The following is a 25,178-nucleotide window of genomic DNA, read 5'->3' as shown; positions in this document are numbered from 1 at the left end:
CAACAACATACACAAAGTTCTGTGAGTGACTCCAAGTTCAGTCTGGATTAAACCCTAGCCTGTAATGCACACACTAGTAATATTACTAGAGTTGATTCCTTTTATTTGCATAATATTAATAAAGAAATATTTGAAATATATTCTCAGCTAATGATGCTAAAATACTAATCCTTGTGTGTATAACTTCCAAGGTTAGATTGTTGCATTGCTTGTGTCACTGAATGCTCTGTTCAGTTGGTTCAAAATGCAGCAGCTCATTAGAAAGTTATTCACAAGGTGCCAGGTTACATATAGCGCCAAGAATTAAGAAAAAAAGAAACTACAGGGAAGGAGCATTCTCTTACATAGCCCCACAATTCCCCAATAAGAAAGAGACTTGGCAAAAATAGTCTACATAGTGCAAACCACTGCTGACCAAAAAGAACACATTGTCTTGTCTTACATATGCCAAAAAACATCCAGATTATATTTGGGATAATATTCTGTGAACTGGGACTTCCGGGACTTGGGACCTGCCGCAGCATGAAATAGATGTGTTTTCAGTTGTCTCCACAGCAATAAGTTATATTTTAATGCTTTAACAAATCTTTAACTTTTTCATTTAAGTGTTTTAATTTTTTTTTTAAATAATTTTGTTTTATTGGTTGCTGACTCCACTATGTCTCAAAAGCAGAATAAAATGTTGAATTTGACACAATCACTTATCTGGCCTATTGCACAACTTACATCTTTCTCTGAAGCAGAGACTCATGCCTTGGCGGCTGCCTCATTAGACGTCGCAGTGCTGAAATACAAGCCTTGACCACATGTACTGGCGAGACGGCCGCACAGCAGTTTGAGCTCTTGAAGTTGTTAACAAGCTCAATGCTAAATGTGAGGACTTGGAAGGCAGATCCCAATGGCAAAATCTTCAGATAGTAGAAATTCCAACATCTTGTGCTTATAAATGTTGTTGTTAAAAGTTTAACTAAGGCTTTGGTGTTGCGCCTGAAAAGGTTATTACTGACATAATTTCAACAGACCAAAAAGGTTTTATTAAAGGATGTCAGCTTTTATTCCTACTAAACGTTCACATTCTATTCCAGAGACTGTTGTTTTCTTGGATGCTGAGAAAGTGTTTGACCAATTTGATTGAAATTATCTATTCAAAGTTTTACATAAATTTGGATTCCAGGACAAATTCATATCCTGGACAAAAACTTCCACCAAAGCCAGCGTTTGCACTAACCGTTTAGACTACTTTTCTCTGTCCCATGGGACTAGACAGGGATGTCCTTTGTCTCATCTACTGTTTGCTCTTGCTATAAAACCTGTTTCTATTGCATTAAAATATCTTGTATTGTTCTAGGGAATTTCTTGCTTGGGTATCAAACTTAAATTATCTTTATGTGCTAAAGACTTATCACTATATTTGACCGACCCTGTGAACTGTCTTCCCTTTATCGCCTGTGATCTTTGATCCCTCAGATGGCACTGCATCAAAAACCGCCACTCAACAATAGCTGATATAACCACATGGACAAGGGAGTCCTTTGACAAACCTTTGTCAAGCACTACAATACGGAGTTACATGCACAAATGCCACTTAAAACTTTACTGTGCAAAAAAGAAGCCTTATGTTAACCAGAAGCGGCATCAACTTCTCTGAGGTCGGAGGCATCTAGGGTGGACTATTACACAGTGGAAATGTGTATTGTGGTCAGATAATTCAGCATTCCAGGTCTTTTTTGGAAAAAATAGATGTCGAGTGCTCGGAACCAAAGACGAAAAGAACCATATAGACCGTTATCAGCAACAAGTCCAAAAGCCAGGGTCTGTCATAGTATGGGGCTGTGTCAGTGCCCTTGGCAAAGGTAATTTACACTTCTGTGATGGCAGCATTAATGCAGAAAAATACATTGAGATCGTAGAGCAACATATGCTGCTAAATATAATAATTTAATACTTGTGTATTACCTCTGTAGAGGATTTTTTGTTCACTGCTTTAAATCGGACACAGTGCTAGGTTTTTGTGTGACCACAGTATCTATATTAAGTTCAATTCAGGATTTTTACTAGGCCAATCCAATATGTGAGTTTTTGTAGCCAATCATAAGGGTATTTTTGCATTTAAAATCCTGGTTCTGCTAAATATACATACACTGGTTAAAATATACAGTCAGCTCTAGAGTTTTGTGTGGATTTGAATGCATATATGAATCACTGTTCTAAATGATCCAACCATGATCCAGTTTTTGCTTTGTGGCAGAGGCAGACAGATGAATATTTAAAATGTCCTAAAATGTCATACTTCATGCTCCCAAAAGCAACAAAAAAAAAAAAACATCACCAATCTTCCACCATACTTTTGTCCTATGTAATCACAAAAGCTGGTTACAGATTCAGACATGTCCAGTAAACTTTGTTACTTTTCTAATGGCAGTGCCAAGACTTACCGGAAATACATTTTCTATTTCTTAAGTTTATTCAAGTTTACTCATTTATGATAAAATATGTGCTCATAGGTTTTAATATAGAACCCTGCCCAACTCCTACTTGTTTGCAAAAAAAAAAGAAAAATAGGAAGCATAGCTAAAATAAAAGGTGGGCAAATTAATGGAAAAACGTATGTATTTATAAATGAACTGGGAAAGTGTTTTAATTTGGCTATTCATGTAAATTTAAGAAATAATGTTTACCTGGTGATGTCCTCTGATAGCTGGCTTGGATCAGGTGGGTAAAACTTCACATTGAAAGTAAAATCGTAGCTAGCCCCTAAACATTATAAATACTTATAAATATAAATAATGTTTTTTTTAATTGAAATACTTTTAGACAACTAACTATTAACAACTGTTTTTACCTTTCACTTGCCGTTGGATCTCCTTTGTGAAATCAAGCCAAGTCTGATAAACAGAAAAACAGAGACAAAAACAGAAAGAATAGATTAGAGAACAGATCAAGATAACAGATCACTTAATAGATTATTATGATAATTTGTTTTAAAAAATAATGGCAGTGGGGGTGAAGCACAAATAAGAACTTTTAGAATCATACATATCACAAAACCATACAAAACCATAAGTGATCAAATTTTTAAGTAATACAAATAAAAAGCTTTGGTGAGATATTGTCTGTTGATCATATGAATTTGTGTTGTATTTTAGTAATGCAGATATTAAAGTGGCTCCAAAGGCAAATTAATTTTAAATAAATTGTCAAGTTATAACTTATTTATCTAGGTCAGTTGTCAACACTGGTTACCTTATTTGTTGGTGTCTCCCATATGGCCAGGCCATAGTAGTCCTTTTCCAAAAGATTCAGGTGGCCACATACTTTAGCAAACAGCTCATCTCCTTTAGCATGTTTCTAAATTCCAACACACCAAATGTTTTGTCATGTTCAACTTTTTTCTAAAAAGTTGTCACTAAACCATAGTACTATATTAGAATGTTTACCTACATTTAAAAAGTTAGCTCACTAACAATATTATTAACGTATATCATTAACTTCTTTAGCAATTAAATTATTTGCATATTCATGTCATCTTACTTCAATACACTGGAGCCAATGTGGGACATTAAAAATCAGATACAGTTGTGGTCAACATTATTGGCACCCTTTATTGTTTAGTATAACAAAGCCAATATCTTCAGAAATAACTGGATATGTAACAACTTTGTAATAGCATGTCAGTCATTTCAAAAAGTAATAAAGAAGAAACAAGGTATATGACATGGACAGGAATAAAGGTACTCTTTCCTAATACTTGGTTGCTCAACCTTTGGCAACAATGACATGTCTCCAAACCTTTTGAAACCTTTTGTTAGCTTATTGTACCTGCGTACTGGTAGTTTCTACCACGTTTCATTGTAATTCTCCCATGACTTAAATCTTTGCAGGGTTTCTTTTACAAATTTCTGCTCTCTCAAATTGGATTAGACTAAGACTAGAACTTATTGCTAGCTAGTTTAAAACAGTTCTTGATGTGTGATTTGGGTCATAATCCCACTATAAGAACCATAAATCAAATTAAACCTAGTTTTCTAACACTTGGGAGCACACTCCCAAATGTAAATACTTGTATCCTCTTATTTCATTGTTCCTGTAACACATGTAAAACCTCCAATCCCTGAGGCAGCAGAGCAGCCACACAACATTATGAATTTTCCTCCATGTTTTACTGTAGGCAGGGTGCACCGTTCTTTATAGGCTTAATTTTGTTGGCAATACATTGATATGTATTGTCAAAGAGCTCTTATTATGCCTTTTGTTGGGCAGTGGGGTGTTTCTTGGCCTTTATCCATAGAGCTTTGTTGTGTTCAGTGCAGTGTATTGAATGGGTTAAAACCATCACTCCAGATGTCTCCAGCTCAGCCTGAAATTCTTTGAACGTTGTACATGCTTTCTTCTTTGAAATACCCTTCATACAGTTCTCTTATCAAGTTTCCTCTTTCCACCATGTTTTGGAAGGTTATTGACCGTTCCATGAGTAGCAAACTTCTGGATAAAAATACATTGAGATCTTAGAGCAATATATGCTGCCTTCATCTTTTCCAGGGATGTCCATGCATTTTGCAACAAGACAATGCAAAACCACATGCTGCACACATTACAAAAGCATGGCTGTGGAAAAAGAGGGTATGGGTACTGGACTGGCCTGCCTGCAGTCCTGACCTGTCCCCAATAGAGAATGTGTGGAGAATTTTGAAACTAAAAATGTGACAACGACGACCCAGTACTGTTGCACATTTTAAAACATGTTTGCAGGAAGAATGGAACAAAATAAAACCTGAAACACTAAATCGCTTGGTATCCTCGGTGGCAAAACGTCTTTTAAGTGTGGTAAAAAGGAATGGCAACATTACAAAGTGGTAAATGCTTTACTGTCCCAACTTTACAATGTAAAATGAAATAACATACAATGAAATACAAGTCAAAGTAAATGTGTTTTTTTATTATTTGCATTTTCCATGCTGTCCCAACTTTTTCTAATTTGGGGTTGTATATAAAACATATATATTTATATATGTCATTTTGTAATTTTTCTATTATATCACATATATTGCATACAGAACATTTAGCAGCATTTTTGGTTTCACTTACGTTGTTCACGTGACACATCTCGCTTTACAGCGTGTCGTCCAAAGTGTCTACAATTGGAAGATGTGGATGTCAATCAAACGCAATGAACCAATTAGAATTGACGCAGAGTTAAGATTTTCCGTTAAAGTTCTGTCACGTTTTTAGATTATTAAACCCTGCTGGATTTTGAAGAGGACATCTGTGGCTGAATGGGAAACGGTGTAGTTTGATTTGTTTCATAACACTAATGGATTAATCGTTGAGGATGTGAGATATCTCCAAGCCGGGACAAGCGATTTAAAATGCTTAAAGTTTAAGTAGATCAGTGTGTTTTAATTTCTGAAAGGCTGTTGCAGATGAGTTGTAGATCAGTGGCACATTTTAATTATGTCATCATGATGCACCTTGTTACGGCAGTTGCAGAGTGAGCTGGCAATAAAAGGCACTCTGTTGGAACATACCTTTGTGTGTTATTTGCTTTACACACAAACAATGACCTTATTTACATTAAGTGTTATTTACATTAAGCAACAGTATCGGATCGGACTACGCATTTTTTTCCTTCCGATATCCGAACCAGTGATTTGGGCCAATATTGGACCAATACCAGCCCTAAAATATATAAAAACTACTTGAAATTATACATATATATATATATATATATTTTTTTTTTTTTTTTTTTTTTCAAGTAGTTTTACTACACTTTATACTAAATATATTTTACATTCTGTACTTTATATAATGTAACCACAACTGCAACAACATCAAATTATTCAGTAAATAATTATCATATAAAAACAACTGACCTGGAGTTAAAAGACTAATGATACTACCACGGTATGTGCCATTTGCAAACACAGTAAATCCTAATCAGTAAACAGAATTCAAAGTAGAAGCTGGTGCGTGTGATTGTAATTATATCTTACATCCAGTTGACAATTAAAAACTGTGTCATCCAGCAGTGTTACACTGCAGTGCATAATCCTTGTTCTGCGTTGAGCTTTGGGAACCATGGCTTCTTCTTGAACTGAAATCACCTCCTTTCCTTCTTCTCTATTTCCTTCACTCTTTGTTTTTTCTGCTACCACCAGCTTTTCACTAGTGTTCAGCTTTCTTTCAACATTTTCTGTGTTGATCTTGTCTGTCTCTTTCTTTTGTCTTTTGTCTTTTTCTTCTGTTTTTGCTGTCATCCCTCTTGTTTTGTTTTTAACCATCTTTTTTACTATCTTTTCTTTTTTTCCCCGTCTTTGCCTTTTTTCCAGTCTTTCTTCATCACCATCTGCAATGTATTTCTGGTCCACTATGACCTGTTGGAAAAATAATTACTATTATTATAAATTTTATTAAGCCCTAACCCAGAACTTGGGATGTTTAAGCAACTCGGATAAATAGACCTGGGGCCAAGCCATGAAGGGCTTTGAAAGTAAGTACCAAAATTTTATATTAAATCCATTTTGAGATGGAAATAAAAGAAAATAACCTCTGATTGTCCACAGAAGCAAATATTTATACTAATATTTATACTAATATTTATAAAACAAAATAATGTAAGTCAATCTGTGATCTGAGGCTTACGCTCAATCACTTCATGCAAAGGACAAAAATCTAAAGTGCAAGAGCAAATTTACCTCTAAATAGTTAAAAACTAAAATGTGGTATTAAAATGGCTAAAGTTTTTACTTAAACCCCAATAAGATGCTGAGGTTGGCCGTAAACAGGCAGTCCAAACCTGAAATCTTACAAGTGTCTGTAAATTAAAGCAATTCTGCATAAAAGAATAGGCCAAATCAGTTATTAATTTTAGGAGGAAATGACTCTTTATACACATAGGTCTTTAGGTCACATACTGTAGATGTCCTTTTTTGTCTTATATTGCAATTTAAATGAGGAAGCATTTAGTGTTAGAAATATGACAAACATGCACAAAATCGGGGCGACTAGTTTATCCACAGCACCATACCACTGGTTTTGTGCCTGCATTTAGGAGAAAAAGAGCTGGCTTGTTGCAGATGTCTTTTGTGACATCTAGTTCTTAGTTCGTCTGCCAAGTCCATCCTTCTGGCCTTAACGTGGCGCGGAAGTAAAACGAAGTCATAGAGCTATACCGTCGGGAACTTAAGTTCCTGGTAGGGCCTCCCATGGAGAACAGGTCTAGTACCAGTGGCAAAGGGCCACACTGCGGCCAACTGAGGAGTTGGTGAAAATCCAGCTTCGCATCTGACCAGCATCTGGCAGCCTCTGCATCTGCCTATTCAGCGGCAAGCCATTTATCTTTTTTTTTTTCATTTGGGCAGCAGCAAATGGGGCAAGGTTTTATTTGTGCGGAAAAAAGGCCTGGCGATCTACTTCCGTACAAGCCAAGAAATTGCAATGGATAGCGAAAATTAATTCAACACAGTGTCGGAAGATGAGCCCCTCAGGTCAGAAGACACTCAACTGGCTACTGGGAAGAGGTGACCACTTCAAATCTGATGACCACATGGTATATTTTAGTGTAAACGAAAGGCTAAGAAGACATGGAGTGGCGATCATTATCACGAAGCACATTGCCAGATCAATAATACAGTACTAGGCAATCAATAACCAACTAATATCATTACGGATTCAAGGCAAGCCGGTCAACATCTCCAACATACAAGTGTATGCTCCAACAACAGATGCTGATAAAGAGGAAGTTGATCAATTCTATAAAGCATTACAACAAGAAATTGACACCATCAGCAGGTGCGATGAACTCATTGTAATGGGTGATTGGAACGCCAAAGTTGAAGGCCAACCAAGTTTAACAACAGTTGGCAAGTTCGGTTTGAGAAAACGAAATTAAGCAGGTGAACAAATGATTAAATTCTGCAAAAGCAACGATCTGTTCCTCACCAATACAATGTTCCAACAACACAAGCAACGTCTGTACACCTGAATCTCACCAAACGGACAATACGTAAATCTAATTGATTACATACAGTGTATCACAAAAGTGAGTACACCCCTCACATTTCTGCAAATATTTCATTATATCTTTTCATGGGACAACACTATAGACATTAAACTTGGATATAATTTAGAGTAGTCAGTGTACAGCTTGTATAGCAGTGTAGATTTACTGTCTTCTGAAAATAACTCAACACACAGCCATTAATGTCTAAATAGCTGGCAACATAAGTGAGTACACCCCACAGTGAACATGTCCAAATTGTGCCCAAATGTGTCGTTGTCCCTCCCTGGTGTCATGTGTCAAGGTCCCAGGTGTAAATGGGGAGCAGGGCTGTTAAATTTGGTGTTTTGGGTACAATTCTCTCATACTGGCCACTGGATATTCAAGATGGCACCTCATGGCAAAGAACTCTCTGAGGATGTGAGAAATAGAATTGTTGCTCTCCACAAAGATGGCCTGGGCTATAAGAAGATTGCTAACACCCTGAAACTGAGCTACAGCATGGTGGCCAAGGTCATACAGCGGTTTTCCAGGATCGGAACAGGCTTCGCCAGGGTCGACCAAAGAAGTTGAGTCCACGTGTTCGGCGTCATATCCAGAGGTTGGCTTTAAAAAATAGACACATGAGTGCTGCCAGCATTGCTGCAGAGGTTGAAGACGTGGGAGGTCAGCCTGTCAGTGCTCAGACCATACGCCGCACACTGCATCAACTCGGTCTGCATTGTCGTCATCCCAGAAGGAAGCTGACGCACAAGAAAGCCAGCAAACAGTTTGCTGAAGACAAGCAGTCCAAGAACATGGATTACTGGAATGCCCTGTGGTCTGACGAGACCAAGATAAACTTGTTTGGCTCAGATGGTGTCCAGCATGTGTGGCGGCAACTGTATCTTGCCTACAGTCAAGCATGGTGGTGGTAGCATCATGGTCTTGGGCTGCATGAGTGTTGCTGGCACTGGGGAGCTGCAGTTCATTGAGGGAAACATGAATTCCAACATGTACTGTGACATTCTGAAACAGAGCATGATCCCCTCCCTTCGAAAACTGGGCCTCATGGCAGTTTTCCAACAGGATAACGACCCCAAACACAACCTCCAAGATGACAACTGCCTTGCTGAGGAAGCTGAAGGTAAAGGTGATGGACTAAACCCAATTGAGCACCTGTGGCGCATCCTCAAGTGGAAGGTGGAGGAGTTCAAGGTGTCTAACATCCACCAGCTCCGTGATGTCATCATGGAGGAGTGGAAGAGGATTCCAGTAGCAACCTGTGCAGCTCTGGTGAATTCCATGCCCAGGAGGGTTAAGGCAGTGCTGGATAATAATGGTGGTCACACAAAATATTGACACTTTGGGCACAATTTGGACATGTTCACTGTGGGGTGTACTCACTTATGTTGCCAGCCATTTAGACATTAATGGCTGTGTGTTGAGTTATTTTCAGAAGACAGTAAATCTACACTGCTATACAAGCTGTACACTGACTACTCTAAGTTATATCCAAGTTTCATGTCTATAGTGTTGTCCCATGAAAAGATATAATGAAATATTTGCAGAAATGTGAGGGGTGTACTCACTTTTGTGATACACTGTATGTGCCAGACAAAGATACAGTTGCTCAATTACATCAGTCAAAACAAAACCAGGAGCTGATTGTGGAACAGGTCATCAATTACTTGTGTGCAAAATGAAGATCAAGTTGAGAAGAAACAACTTACTGAAGACCATAATAAAGTATGATGTCGAAAATATACTAGAGGGATTTAGGAATCGACTTAAAAACAGATTCGCAGTACTGGATACTGACGAAGAAATAGCACCTGATGAGTTATGGAAGAAGATCAAAACAACAATACTAGATGAATGTGAAATAAGTATGAAGAGATTAAAGAAAAAAAGACAACCTAAATGGATGACCAATGAAACATTGAAGATAGCCGAAGAACGGAAAACAGCCAAGATAAAAAACGTACTATCATACATACTAAACATACTATCAATTAATATGTGTTGAAATGGAAGTCGAATGCAACAAAGGAAGAACAAGATCTGCATTCCAGAAAATAAAGCAACTCAAAAAGAAATTTACACCCCAAACATGTGCAATCAAAAATGAACATGGAACACTGCAAGTAGAGGCTAATATAGTCAAGGAAAGATGGAAGCAATATACTGAAAAACTATATAAATCAGATCGCGATGACCATTTCGAATCCATCAAGAAATATGATGATGAACCAAATATATTGAAAGATTAAGGAACAAATCAGCAGGAACCGATGGAATACCAGCTATTCAACCTCTTGGTGGAAGAACTATCAACAACCTCAGATATGCCGATGATACAACCATAATGGCAGAAAGTATAGAAGACTTCAAAATTTTGCTTGACAAAATAAAAACAAAAAATTGATGAAGTAACTTAGACATAGTAGATAGCTTTTGTCTGCTTGGATCAATAATTAATAAGACATTATCAAGCACAGATGAAATCAGAAGAAGAATCGCAATAGGGAAGGTTTGGAAATGCAAGGACATCAGGATAAAAACAAAGACACGGCTAGTGAATTGCATAGTGTTCCCAACAGTTATGTATAGATGCGAAAGTTGGATGATCAGGAAACATGACTGGAAGAAGATCGAAGCATTTGAAATGTGGTGTTGACGAAGAATACTTAAAGTTCCATGGACTGTACGAAAAACCAACAAGTCCATCATGGAGGAAATCAAGCCCGAACTCACACTTTGAGCCAAAATAACAAAGCTACGGCAGTCATACTTTGGGCATGTCGTTAGAAGAGAACATTCATTGGAGAAGAACATAATGCTCTACAAGATCAATGGAAAAAGAAGAAGAGGTCGGCCTGCTACAAGATGGATTGACAACATAAAATAAAACATGAATGGGAATCTATCAACACTAACTAGAAAGCCAGAAAACAGAACAACATACAGAGAAGCTATCCATCATATTGTTAATGATCAACAATGATTCAACGGCCAAAACTATCAAAAATTCTCAGTTCAGCGCTATCCCTGTTTCATCCACATTCTCCATTGTGGGCTGCGGATGCTTTTGTGTCTTTCATTTGTTACTTTGTTTTCAATAATTTGGATTTTTATTTGTGATTATCCTCTTTTTGTTAGTGGCTTTTTAGCAAAAGCTTTATTCTACCTGGATTAATCATTTGTGAGTTGGGTTTTATTTGCCTCCCAGCCCCTAACAATTTGTTTCTAAAACTAAAATGGAAAGTAGTCCGCTACTTTCCGCTAGGTTTTCACAAGCAATTTCTGACCTATGAAACAAGCTTTCATGGCTCTATAGTAGGGCTGGGCGATTTTCACGATTAATTCGGTTAATTCGAATGAACGTTTTCACCCAATGTTAGAAATGTGACAATCGCGATTGTTTACATACTTTATATTTTAATTAAAATACTAACATGTCACGAGGCAGAAACTGACCTGACGCTCGCGGAATATAAATCAGGGAAAGTTTAATATCAAAAAGGGCAAAATCAGTGTACAAAATCCAAAACCAAAACCAGAGGATAAACAGACCGGCAGCGAAAACCAAAACAGCAAAAACAGTAAACGGAAGACAAGTGTCATACACAGTAACGGTTAGATTCAGAAATAAGGCACACAAACACGACCGGCAAAACTTCACGAGACACACAAACAAAAGTGTTTAAATAAGATGTGCATGGAACTGAACACAGCTGAATTGAATCAAAACCCTGAGCGTGATCAGGATTGGCTGACCCGGGACATGTGATAGTCACGTGAGAGTCCGTGGGAGCATGGGAATTGTAGTCCATATTGTTAGAATGTCAGTCACAAGAGGACAAAATCAAAGCTGAGCTGACTGCTTACTCAATGTCCCCCAGTGTAGATACTGATACAGACTCATTTATATGGTGGAAACAGTAAACAGGCTTGTGTTCCTTTTAAAAAAACCTGTAAATAACTTTTTTGTGGTTTTGCACTTTTCTTAATGTGAGGAGGTTATGCTGCACATTATTTAAAGTGAGTTGTTTGTGAGCTATTCTTATAAAGGATATAGCTAATTAAGATGTCTATTTTGTTTTAATTATTGTTATATTGTTATTGTTATAAAGTTTTAGTTCCTTAAAAGGATAATTAAAGGTGGTGCTGTTACTATTTTTGCACTTCTGCAGTCTTTTAAATTAAAAAGCAAAAAAAAAATGTCAGTCTTTTTTCAATTGCATTATACAAGAACAAGCAAAAAAAAAAATCGCAATCGAGAATCGAGATAAATTTGAAAATAATCAAGATTTTGTTTTTTTGCAATATCGCCCAGCCCTACTAAACCTTAAAAAAAAAAAACTCTTTCTGAAAACTATTTCTCACCTGGTTCTCAGAACTACTACTGGAATGCAGGTCTAGTGCTGCATTTGCCTCAATGTGTAGCTCTGGTTCAGGGTCTGCAATAGGAGCTTGGGATTTGCCCTGGCTCTTTTTTTTCTGGCCTTTCTTCTCATTGACTGTCTCTCCATTTGAAAAGTGGGAACGATGCTTCAGAAAGGAGGAGAAGAAGTGGGAGAGGCCATGACGAGACCAAGAGTGCTGGTATGGTTTCAGATGCTTGTCCTCTTCAAATCTTCTAGAAGGTACTGGAGAGCCAGAGGGTCCTTCCTGATGAGGCTCACTAGGCCTAAGCTCCTGAGCACCTCTTTCTGCCTCTTCCAGCTGCTGATCTTGGACCTGCTTCTTTTGCAGACTTCCTGCTTTATCTGTCATCATGGCAATCTCTGAGGACAAAACAAATTATTCACATTTGGGAATACACTGAACAGTTTAGCTTTTTACAGTAGTAACTGTAGCAGTAGTAGTAGCAGTCATGTATGGTGGTAGTAGTGTGTTTAATGCTTATCTTAAAATTTTCATTAAATACATTGCGACAATCATACTAGTGGTGTAACTATACAACAATTCAATGATCGGCATCATCAAATTTGTAATAGAACACAATTCCAAAACAGAAGTAGTGACCACTAAATTCACTTTTGATATGTTCTGATACATCCATCTATTCATGTTTTCTTTGTTGATGTGTAACAACCGAGTACAGTTCACCATATCATGAAGCTATGTTTTTTATGGTCTAATAGATTGTTTCATTTTAGTGTTAGATTAATATTTAAAACGTAATTCACTTTTATCAAATTTTACATCGTGTTCCAAGTGATAGTAGGATGAGCATTAATGATTCGTTTTTCAAATAAAATGTTTTACTTCCTCTATATTTTTAGCTCGTATTAATTCCAGACAGGTTTGTAAATTAGTTTACAGCAAACAGGTTTTTTAAGCTGCTGGTATCTCCGGAGGGTCAAGAACCTCTCGATGCAGGTTCCCCCACAGGCTGGCATTTGTGTATAAATCTGTATTTTGGCCACCCCTTACCAAAGCCCACAAAGAGAAGCATTTAGCATTTAATAAAGTCTTTTGCAGTTTTATTCACCTCTGAATGAAAGCTACAGTGGATGGTCCAAATGGACAGAGTTTTAGATGGTTAGTGAATGGCCTGTTCCAACAAGACTGGCATCAGCAAAAAGGTAGCAAAGTGATTATTTGGATCGGAATACAGGGAAGTACACTTTTTATATATCAGTCCTTTTTGTAAAATGATATAAAACAATAAAAATTATTTTACTTTAACAAGGGTCTAACTTGTGACATGTCCTTTTATGCTCCTTTCCAGGTATAAGGTTAGGGTTGCCCTAGGGTTTCATCTACTCTGTATAAATATAAGTAAAAACTGTGGTAGAATTTGCAGAACAGTACAGGATTGATCTATAAGACTGATGTAGTATTTTCATCTGAGATTGCATCTTCATGCATCTGCTTAATCAGTTAACTGTTGAACATCAGAGAAGCTACAATATACTAGGGCTGCAACTATCGATTATTTTTGTAATCAAGTATTCTATCGATTATTCCAGCAATTAATCGAGTAATCGGATAAGAAAAACTTTTGCTTTAATAAAGAGTAAAAATAAATACATATAAGACTAAATAAGACATGTCTCTTTTTTAAGACATTCTCTCTTTTTTTCACATTTTTATTCCTTGCATATAGTACAGTTTAAAGAGAACATTTTTGAAATGCAAAAACAAATGAATCAAAAATATATCAAATTACTTTTAAAATGTAAACAGGCAACCTAAAACTAAGGCATAAATAATAAACAATAATACATGAACATTGCCTCTAAAAGTTTCAGCTACAGCTCACGCAGAACACGCAGAACATAAACCTTTAATATTTTGTTGGGAGGCTTTGTGGCATTTGTAGGAGATTCTGTCAGGATTGTATCTCCTAGATGGATGGACGGATGGATGGATGGATGAATGGATAGATAGATACTTTATTAATCCCGAAGGAAATTAAGGCCTCAGTAGCAAGTTACATAAATCAAAAAGTCACAAGTAATAGTACACACTACAGAGATTCACATTGTACAAACAACTATCTGTATAATCACAACAACACACAACACCAAACAGGACCTGAGGATGCAGATGGAAATGTTATTTCGGTTAACACTACAAGGCTGGTATATATTATAAGTTACAACAGCTGTACAATATAAATTATAAAGTAAAGTAAATTATAAAATGAATTATAAAGTGAATAAAGTAAATTTAAAGTGAATTGTCAAGTGGAATTATAAAGTGAGCCACAGTGCAGATATAGGAAAATGTAAGAACATATAAGAAAATGTGCCCTGAAAACAGCCCTGAATTATTTTTTCCCTTACCATATCTACATACCCATCAGTTAATGTCCTTAACCAAACACTGATAAATCATTAACCAAACCATTCACTACATCTAAAACTGGTGAATAATTTGTTTCTTTACTTCTTAACATTTGGGATCCATGATGTTTCTAATCCTAAAAAGAAGGACTTTTTCTATTGTGTATAACACACCTTAAAGTATGCTGTAGATTAAATCTTTTAATAAAACCCTCCTATTTAATATAAAAATAATAGTACTATTTCTGTTTATGCAACTCTTAAGGTTTATGCAACTCTTAAACTTTTTAATATGTATACAATAAATTAAATATGCAAGAGTATTCAAGAAAAACAGTCTGGATATTTATCTTTAAGGCTTTTTTTCTGCTTTTAATGGTACTGAAAAGAGCCAGCTTTTCTTATTGACCTGGATGCCAGTGGAACCTGGGGGCTGACCCCAGCCAACAACTGCAGTTCCTCAGAGAGATCACCACTACATCGCTGCAGTCAGATATCATCCTATGGTCCACCTTTGCCAGGGTAATAATCATGGCAAGGCTCGCCGTTCTATAAAGAAGGGAACAGAAGAGGCTTTAGAAAGGAAAAAAAAACCTGACAGCTGACTGTAGAGAAGCAGGGTGGAAGGTGAAAAGTATCCTGTAGAATTTTTTAATGGACTGAAAGTTCAGTAAAAGGTGGCTTCCAACAGATGACCCTGCAGCTAACTTCAGTGGCACCATCAGAGATACAGGCAGTAATGCTCTACAGGTAGAAAATACAGGTGGTTCTATTCAGTTAATTTGGAACACCAATGACTTCTGTAAGTAGTAGTAATAGTATCCAGGAAGGACTGGAGATTAGTCAGGACAGAAAAGTTTGCAACAGGGGATTGGTCAAATACCCTCTTCACCAGTTAATTAAATAAATCTCACATTGCCCATTAATAAAATGGGGCCAAATAAAAGACGGATTAATTGGAAAAGATAACACAGAAATTACTGGAATGTCAAAGACCAACAAGCAAAAGATCCAGAGGAAATACTGCTGCAGATGGAGGACTCAGAGCCAGGTTAAGCACTACTGATTCGTCCATTGCAGGGTAGGGCCTCCACAACAAGGCAACAAACAGCGAACTAATAGAGGCAAAACCAAAAGAGAAACAAGGAAGAAGAATATAAATAAATGCTTCTAGGACATAATACGTATGCATATAATCAGCTTGAGAAGAGAAAAACAGGAAAACTAGATGTAGCAAGAAGGTGCTGAAAAAAATTTAATCAAGAGCCAGTCTCACCAATTCTAGCATGGACTTCATTTAGTGAGTTTTCATATCTTTATATTTGTTGTTCCGAAAGTCTCCCCTTTCATTTACAGGATTTCTTAGTGGCTTAGTACCGCTGGATTTCTTTCTTAGCTTTCTTAGTAATAAACCCTAGCTGTTCACAGGCTGTTTATAGACAGCCAAGTTGTTTACCATAAACAAGAATTAACTGCAAAAAATACCCAGACCACCACAAAAACACTAAACTTGCCATGTTATATCTACCATATGACAAGCAAACTACATTGCTTTTGCCCCCTGACACCAGCTCTATTGTCACTTTACAGAACTGCCATTGAATTGCAAAAATGGGACTACCAGAGCAAACAGAACCAATAGCAGTAAAAGCATATTTCCATATGTCATATGAACTATAAATGAGCAGATTCAATTAGAATACAAATTAGACAACTTGGGTTTTAAGATCCAAATATTACTGCATTCTTCCTCTTTTAAAATGATTATAATGTAATATTTTATTGTAGTGTGTCCTGTCATGGTGCTGTCTTCATGTTTTGGTATATTAAGATATGTCATGTAACTGTCCAACTGTACCAAGTTCAACCGAGCTCAGCACAGATTAGAAAATGACATTTTGTTGTACTGCACTGAAGTTTGTGGTTTGTATGTTGTGGAAATGTAAGCTCCCTGGTAAAAATAATGTATTTAAGCATAGCAAAACAACTGTTATATATAACAGTATGGAAATGTTTAGACAGTATGGAAAACACTGTTTATGCATGTATGCATGCTAAAATGTTTATACATCAATTTATTGGCCTAATAATTTAGTGGTATTAAAACTGTCAGGCTTTTCTGTGCTCATATAATTAAGGATAGTTAGCCCCATTAAAGTTTTTATACACACACACACACACACACACAGAAAACCCACAATAACATTAATTCATTACAATCATTTAATCAAAGTTGCGGGTGATTTTAACCAGTGCAATCTACGGACTGTATTAACTGAATACCACCAGCATGTGAAAATTCCCACCCGTGGCAAGAACATCTTAGACCACGTTTACAGCAACATACGTGGTGGATTTAGGGCTGCACCCCGCCCTCCATTTGGAGAATCAGATCACATCTCTTTGTTCCTATACCCGGCCTATAGACAAAGACTCAAACAACCAAACCCTGTTAGCAGACAGGTTCAGCTATGGACATCAGAGGCTGAGAGCACTCTACAGGACTGTTTTGCCATAACAGACTGGGATGTGTTTAGAGAGGCAGCCACTATGGAAGACTCGTCTGTGAACATAGATAACTATGCTGAGTATGTGACTGGGTACATTGGCACTTGCATTGAGAACATTGTGCCCACCATAAAAGTCAGGAAATTCCCTAACCGGAAGCCCTGGATAAATGGTGAGGTACTGCAAATGCTACGAGCACGCTCTATTGCATTTAGATCTGGTGATGAGACTGAGCTCAAAGTAGCACAGTACAGACTGAAGAAGGCCATAAGATCAGCCAAGAGACAATATAGAGAGAAAACAGAGGGATTTTACTCCACTACTGACCCCAGGCATATGTGGCAATGTCTGGAACAGATTACAGATTATAGGTCTAGGCCCAACAACACCATAAGCGCCTCAAACAGCCTTCCAGACGACCTCAATGCATTCTACACCCGCTTTGAGACGTCGATCCCCACTAGCCCCACAGAGAATACACACACCTCCATTACGCAACCCTCCTCCCCTCCACCAGTTGTCTTACCAGCCCAGGTACACAAAGCCCTGAAGAGGATCAACCCCCGCAAAGCTGCAGGACCTGACAACATTCCTGGGCGGGCCCTCAGAGCATGTGCTAACGAGCTGGCTGATGTTTTTACTTCTATCTTCAACCTTTCCCTCAGACAATGCACAGTTCCCACCTGTTACAAGACCACCACCATCGTCCCTCTCCCCAAGAAGAATCCCCCATCTTGTCTGAATGACTACAGGCCAGTAGCACTCACTCCAATCATTATGAAGTGCTTCGAGAGAGTGGTGCTGGCCCACATTCAGAGCAATATACCAGGCACTACAGACCCCCTACAATATGCATACAGGGCCAACAGGTCTACCTCGGATGCCATCGCCGCAACCCTTCATGTCTCTCTCTCACACCTGGAATATAAAGACTCCTACGTCAGGATACTCTTTATTGACTACAGCTCCGCCTTTAACACGGTTATACCTCACAAACTTACACATAAACTGTCATCTCTTGGACTACACCCCACCATCTGTGACTGGCTTTTAAACTTCCTGACTGGTAGGCCTCAGTCTGTTAGGATTGGAAACAGGACATCAGCCAGCATAATCACCAATATTGGTACCCCGCAGGGCTGTGTCCTCAGCCCTATCCTCTACACCCTGTTTACCCACGACTGTGTCGCCTCCCACCCCGACAACATCATCCTGAAGTTTGCTGACGACACTGCTGTGATAGGTCGTATCACTGGAGGAGAGGAGGCAGCCTACAGGAGTGAGGTGAACAGTCTGGTTACCTGGTGTGTGGACAATAACCTTACACTCAACATAGACAAGACCAAGGAGATGATAGTGGACATGAGGAGGGAGAGGAGACCTCATCAGCCACTGTTTATCCGGGACCTTGAGGTGGAGAGGGTGAACAGTTTTAAATACCTAGGGGTCCACATCAGTGATGACCTCACTTGGACACTAAACACCACACAGGTGTTAAAGAGGGCTCAGCAGCGGTTGTATTTCTTGAGGAGGCTGAGGAAATTTGGCATGTCACCCAAAATACTCAGCAACTTCTACCGCTGCATCATTGAGTCCATCCTGACCAATTGCATCACCGTGTGGTACGGCAGTTCTACTGTGAAGGATCGCAAACGCCTGGAGAGAGTGATAAAGACTGCTACGAAAATCACCAGGACGGTACAACCCTCTCTCCAGAGCATCTACCATCACAGAGTCCACAGGAGAGCTGCGTCCATCATCAAAGACCCCACCCACCCCCAACATGGACTATTCACACTTCTACCCTCAGGCCAGAGATACAGAAGTGTGAAATGCAGGACAACAAGACTAAATATCTCTTTCTTTCCCACAGCTATCAGACTCTTAAACAGCTGAGCTGATTATTCATAGACACTATCACACTTGCACACAATACTTGCACTATACCACATATGACTGTTTACAGGTCTACATACAGCTGCACATGTATGTTTACACTACTGTCTTTACATTTTGCACATGTAACTATATTGTCTGATTGCAATATATCTGCTCTTTTCTTGCACAATGTACATAACTTATACTCAGCTTGTTTTTTTTTACTATATCTAACTTTTATTTCTTAATTTTATTTTATTTTATTATTATCTTTGTACTTTGTTACATCATGTGTGGACAGCAAAATAAGAATTTCATTGTACAGGGAAACACGTTTCCTACTGTACATATGACAATAAAGCTTTGAAATCTTGAAATCAAAGACAAAGAACGCTTGCATAAATCATCAAAGAAACACCAAGACTGCTATTAAAGATATGTCCCATACAGTTGTTGCTTGATAAATCAGTCAGTAAATGTACTGTATATAGAATATTCTTTAACATAATTAGACATAAATCATTTAAGAGTATTTTACAATACTTAAGTAGCCCAACTTATACTGCTTGCTGGCCTATAAATACTTAAATAAATGTATAAGTATAAGTGTATTTTGTGAATTCACATTAGACAACTAGTAAATGTAGAGGAATGCTAGGGCCCTACAAAATCTGCTTTATTTCTTTTTCAAAATTCTATTTTACTTTCATAAAATATAGCTCAGGAGCATACAACCTGAAGGAGAATATGATCAGTAGCACTATGTCAAATTTTAATCTTTGTTTTCGTAACATTATTTTGCATGTTATAGCACACCTAGAACTGCAGTTAAACCAATTTTTCTTGCCATAGCCTATGAACTTTTTACGTTATGTGCCTTTGATGTTTCGTGAAAATCGGTGCAATGCTACTATTATAAATGTAACCACATGGACTCGGGAATACTTTAAACAAATAAAGCTAAAAAAAATCCCACAAGGAGTATGAACCCAACATATTTCATGTTTCATGTCTGGTCAACATCATTTGAGAGTTAGGACAGTAAAACACTTACCACTTTGTAACTATGCCATTCCTTTTGGCATGGGGGATACCCAACAATGAAGTGTTTAAGGTGTTTCGTCCCTTTCTTTCTGTAAACAATTCTTATGGTGAGCACAGGTAGTACGAGGGTTGTCGGTGTCACATTTTTTAAAAATGAAATTCTCTGCACATTCTCTTTCGTGGACAGTCCAATACCCACACCCTCTTCTTCTGCAGCCATGCCTTTGTAAAGTGTGCAGCATGTGATTTTGCATTGTCTTGTTAAAAACTTATAAACGTCCCTGGAAAATTTTTTATCCAGATGGCAGTATATGTTGCTCTAAAAATGTGATTTGAAATCACATTATTATTTTTTTTTTGTTTGTTTATTTTTTTTGCATTTTTCATACAGTGCCAACTTTTTCTAATTTAGGGATATAGTACAGTCCACGAATTTAAGAAATTCAACCTTAAACTCTATTACACAAAGAAAGGGCAATAGATTAATTCTATGCTTAATCGACACCTAAGCTTATCTCATTTGAATTAAAGAAAGTGGAAATATATGCTGTGATCAAATGAATCCTACTTCCAGCTTGTTTTAAGGGAAAAAACAAACATCATGGTGCATCACAATAAAGACAATCAGAAAACTATGACCACTGACTGTTAAATTTTTATAGCGCTTTATACGATGGACATTGGCTCAAACCCCCAATGAGCAAGCCTACAGTGACAGGGGAAAAACTACTCAAATATTACAAGGAAGAAACCTTGAGAAGAACCAGACTAAACATGGTCCTTTCTTCTTGGGAGGCCTAGACTATTTCTATTCATATCCAATGGGTAATTTATTTATTTATTAATTTATTATAAGACTTTCGAAGTTAAAAGCTGAAACTTGAAATTCATTCACTAAGCTGTCTCTACAACCAATAAAAAGAGTTTTTCAATGCCAGCTCACCTAAATGACACACTGGAGTAGAGCTGGGCAATTTTCACGATTAATTCGGTTAATTCGAATGAATGTTTTCACCCCGATGTTAGAAATGTGACAATCGCGATTGTTTACATACTTTATATTTTAATTAAAATACTAACACGTCACAAGGCAGAAACTGACCAGACGCTCGCGGAATATGAATCAAGGAAAGTTTAATATTAAAAGGGCAAAAACGACAGTAAACGGAAGACAAGAAGGATCATACACGGTAATGGTTAGATTCAGAAATAAGGCACGCAAACACGATCAGCAATATTCACAACGAGACACACAAACAGAAGTGTTAAAATAAGATTCATGGAATTGAACACAGCCAAACTGAATCAAAACTCCGAATTGAATCAAAACCCTGAGCACGATCAGGATTGGCTGACCAAGCACTCTGATTGGCTTGACATGTGATAGTCAAGTGAGAGTCTGTGGGCGCATGGGAATTGTAGTCCATATAGTTAGAAGCAGAACAAGCCACCTCTGTCCACCCCCCAGTCACAAAAGGACAAAATCAAAGCTGAGCTGACTGCTTATTCGATGTCCCCCAGTGTAGATACTGATACAGACTCATTTATATGGTGGAAACAGTAAACAGGCTTGTGTTCCTTTTAAAAAACCTGTAAAGAACTTTTTGTGGTTTTGCACTTTTCTTAATGTAAGGAGGTTATGCTGCACATTATTTGAAGTGAGTTGTTTGTGAGCTATTCTTATAAAGGATATAGCTAATTAAGATGTCTATTTTATTTTAATTACTATTAATTATTAGGGATGTCCCGATCCGATCTCAAAGATCGGAATCGGGGCCGATCAAGGCATTTTTGAACTGATCGGTATCGGCTTTACTAAGGCCGATCCTAAGCCGATCCTTTGTTTTACGTCAGCATGTCCGCTGTGTGGAAATACTTTAAATTGGAAAGTGAAACAAGTCCAACAGCGAAGTGTAATGTCTGCAATGCAAGCATTTCACGAGGTGGTAGGAGCAGAGCTGCGTTCATTACTGTAGAATTTTACTATTTATATGGTGGGTGAGTCAAGGATCACACCGGTTTACAAAACAATAACTTTTAATCCGAGTATGAAAACTTCAGGACCATAACATACAGCTTTTACGAGTTTACGTGTTACAAGACTGAACGACATCTCAGTATCAAGCACTCTGATTGGCTTAGTTATGTAACAGAGTGTCGTAGTGATGCACTTGCTAATAAAGAAATAAATACACGGTATATTCACAAATTGTGGGAGCATAACACTTTATTAACTTCTTCTGTTATGGTACCGAATAGCAGACAGCTAGAGTCATTGTGTTAGCCAAGCATGCTATTCCATGCACTATGGAAGCCCCAAAGGGTCAAAACACACTTCATTTTGAGTGTTCTAGTTTTACTACTACAATGCTGCACTAAGTTTGTTTACTTTTATCTTGTAAAAATAAAAGAACAGTAAGCAATAGCTTGGATGCAGGCAATTTTTTTCCTACATCACTGCAGAGCTATTCAGTTGTTAAACATATACATTGGATTAATTTGAATAACTGTAATGTACTTAAAGTGTGCACTATGTGAACAGTATTATCTAGTTCTTATCTAGACAATATCTAGAAAATACAAGTATCGGTTTGAGACTCGGTATCGGATCGGGATCAAAATTAATGATCGGGATCGGGAACAAAAAAACGTGATCGGGACATCCCTATTAATTATTGTTATATTGTTATTGTTATAAAGTTTGAGTTCCTTAAAAGGATAGTTATAGGTGGTGTTGTTACTATTTTTGCACTTCTGCAGTCTTTTAAATTAAATTGCAAAAAAGAAATTTGAGTCTTTTTTTAATTGCATTATACAAGAACAAGCAAAAAAAATCGCAATCGTAATCGAGAATCAAGATAAATTTTTAAATAATCAAGTTTTTTTTTTTGCAATATCGCCCAGTCCTACACTGGAGAAATAAAAAAAAATTAGCATATCTTCTGTTGGATTAGAGGAACAACTGAAATTCCGCTCAAAATCTGAATTCGGCTCCGATTGGTTTATACAGCTGTTTTTCCAGGCCTGAACCACGACTGAATCACTGAAACACATGGAGTTGTTTATGCACGACACCATAATGAAATGGAGTGAGCTGTGTATCCTAGGCATACTTATATAATGGACATGGTCATTTTCAGTATTGTGTAAAAAGTAATATTAAATATATTGATATTTGCGATATACCGCCCAGCCCTATCTGACATTTCATCCCACTGTCTCGGAGAGCATGGCCTATCAGCTCCCTGCTTTTATTAACAAGATGTCTTATGGCATACTCATCACTCAAGCTTGCAAACTGTAGAAAGAAAGCAATTTTTTTGCTTTTGCTGAACCATGGTCTTAAAAGAATGAAATAAGAAAATATGAAAAAAAAAAAAAACTTATTTAAACTATGATGGAAAATATTGAGTGCTACCACTTTTGAAACTGTAGCTTTAATTTGCTCAGGTTTTCCACATCACCTAACACAGAAAACACATTAAGTAATCAAAAAACAATGCTGCACTAACACTGCTTTGTATAGAGTCATCTGACAAGGAAGTCAAGGGGAGGTAGAGTATGTCTAACAGCAAACAAAAACTGGTGCGGCAATGCCAACATTGGTTTCTTGCATGTTTCTGCACACCCAACCAAACTAAGTTTTGTCCTTTCAACTTCCCTTGGAAATTTACTTTGATCGCTGTCAGCACTGTTTATATTCCACAACCAAGCAACCACGGACACTGCAATGTAGGGCTGAAGCTATCAATTATTTTTCTAATCGAGTGTTCTATCGATTATTCCAGCGATTAATCGAGTAATCGAATCAGAAATACTTTTGCTTTAATAAAGAGCAAAAATAAATACATATAAGATTAAATAAGACATGTCTCTTAAAAAAAAACTACACATTTTTATTCCTTGCATACAGGACAGTTTAAAGAGAAACAGTTATATAAGAGTTATATAATATACAGGGGTTGGACAAAATAACTGAAACACCTGGTTTTAGACCACAATAATTTATTAGTATGGTGTAGGGCCTCCTTTTGCGGCCAATACAGCGTCAATTCGTCTTGGAAATGACATATACAAGTCCTGCACAGTGGTCAGAGGTATTTTAAGCCATTCTTCTTGCAGGATAGTGGCCAGGTCACTACGTGATGCTGGTGGAGGAAAACGTTTCCTGACTCGCTTCTCCAAAACACCCCAAAGTGGCTCAATAATATTTAGATCTGGTGACTGTGCAGGCCATGGGAGATGTTCAACTTCACTTTCATGTTCATCAAACCAATCTTTCACCAGTCTTGCTGTGTGTATTGGTGCATTGTCATCCTGATACACGGCACCGCCATTGGATGCACATGGTCCTACAGAATGGTTCGGTAGTCCTTGGCAGTGACGCGCCCATCTAGCACAAGTATTGGGCCAAGGGAATGCCATGATATGGCAGCCCAAACCATCACTGATCCACCCCCATGCTTCACTCTGGGCATGCAACAGTCTGGGTGGTACGCTTCTTTGGGGCTTCTCCACACCGTAACTCTCCCGGATGTGGGGAAAACAGTAAAGGTGGACTCATCAGAGAACAATACATGTTTCACATTGTCCACAGCCCAAGATTTGCGCTCCTTGCACCATTGAAACCGACGTTTGGCATTGGCACGAGTGACCAAAGGTTTGGCTATAGCAGCCCGGCCGTGTATATTGACCCTGTGGAGCTCCCGACGGACAGTTCTGGTGGAAACAGGAGAGTTGAGGTGCACATTTAATTCTGCCGTGATTTGGGCAGCCGTGGTTTTATGTTTTTTGAATACAATCCGGGTTAGCACCCGAACATCCCTTTCAGACAGCTTCCTCTTGCGTCCACAGTTAATCCTGTTGGATGTGGTTTGTCCTTCTTGGTGGTATGCTGACATTACCCTGGATACCGTGGCTCTTGATACATCACAAAGACTTGCTGTCTTGGTCACAGATGCGCCAGCAAGACG

At 37.8% G+C, this 25,178-nt stretch overlaps 1 protein-coding gene across 5 annotated transcripts in view; it reads right to left on the bottom strand.

The window, feature by feature from the left end:
• Positions 1 to 25,178, bottom strand: part of epb41a (erythrocyte membrane protein band 4.1a) — a 130,754-nt gene that overhangs the window by 87,245 nt on the left and 18,331 nt on the right. For 4 of the 5 annotated variants that reach the window (XM_063011509.1, XM_063011543.1, XM_063011526.1 and 1 more), the window contains exons 1-6: positions 15,185 to 15,242; positions 12,365 to 12,765; positions 5,991 to 6,371; positions 3,244 to 3,348; positions 2,843 to 2,885; positions 2,679 to 2,754 (exon numbers count right to left, since the gene is read on the bottom strand). In XM_063011509.1, coding sequence (XP_062867579.1) covers positions 2,679 to 2,754; positions 2,843 to 2,885; positions 3,244 to 3,348; positions 5,991 to 6,371; positions 12,365 to 12,757 — 998 coding nt within the window. In that variant the 5' untranslated portion in view covers positions 12,758 to 12,765; positions 15,185 to 15,242. Of the gene's footprint in view, positions 1 to 2,678; positions 2,755 to 2,842; positions 2,886 to 3,243; positions 3,349 to 5,990; positions 6,372 to 12,364; positions 12,766 to 15,184; positions 15,243 to 25,178 lie in introns of those variants that run through there. The other variant, XM_063011518.1, reaches the window with a different exon arrangement.

The sequence above is a fragment of the Trichomycterus rosablanca genome, chromosome 2, assembly GCF_030014385.1.
Source record: "Trichomycterus rosablanca isolate fTriRos1 chromosome 2, fTriRos1.hap1, whole genome shotgun sequence".
NCBI classification, from domain to species: domain Eukaryota; kingdom Metazoa; phylum Chordata; class Actinopteri; order Siluriformes; family Trichomycteridae; genus Trichomycterus; species Trichomycterus rosablanca.
Note: the sequence above shows the minus strand (reverse complement) of the source record. Positions and strands in the feature narration are given on the sequence as shown.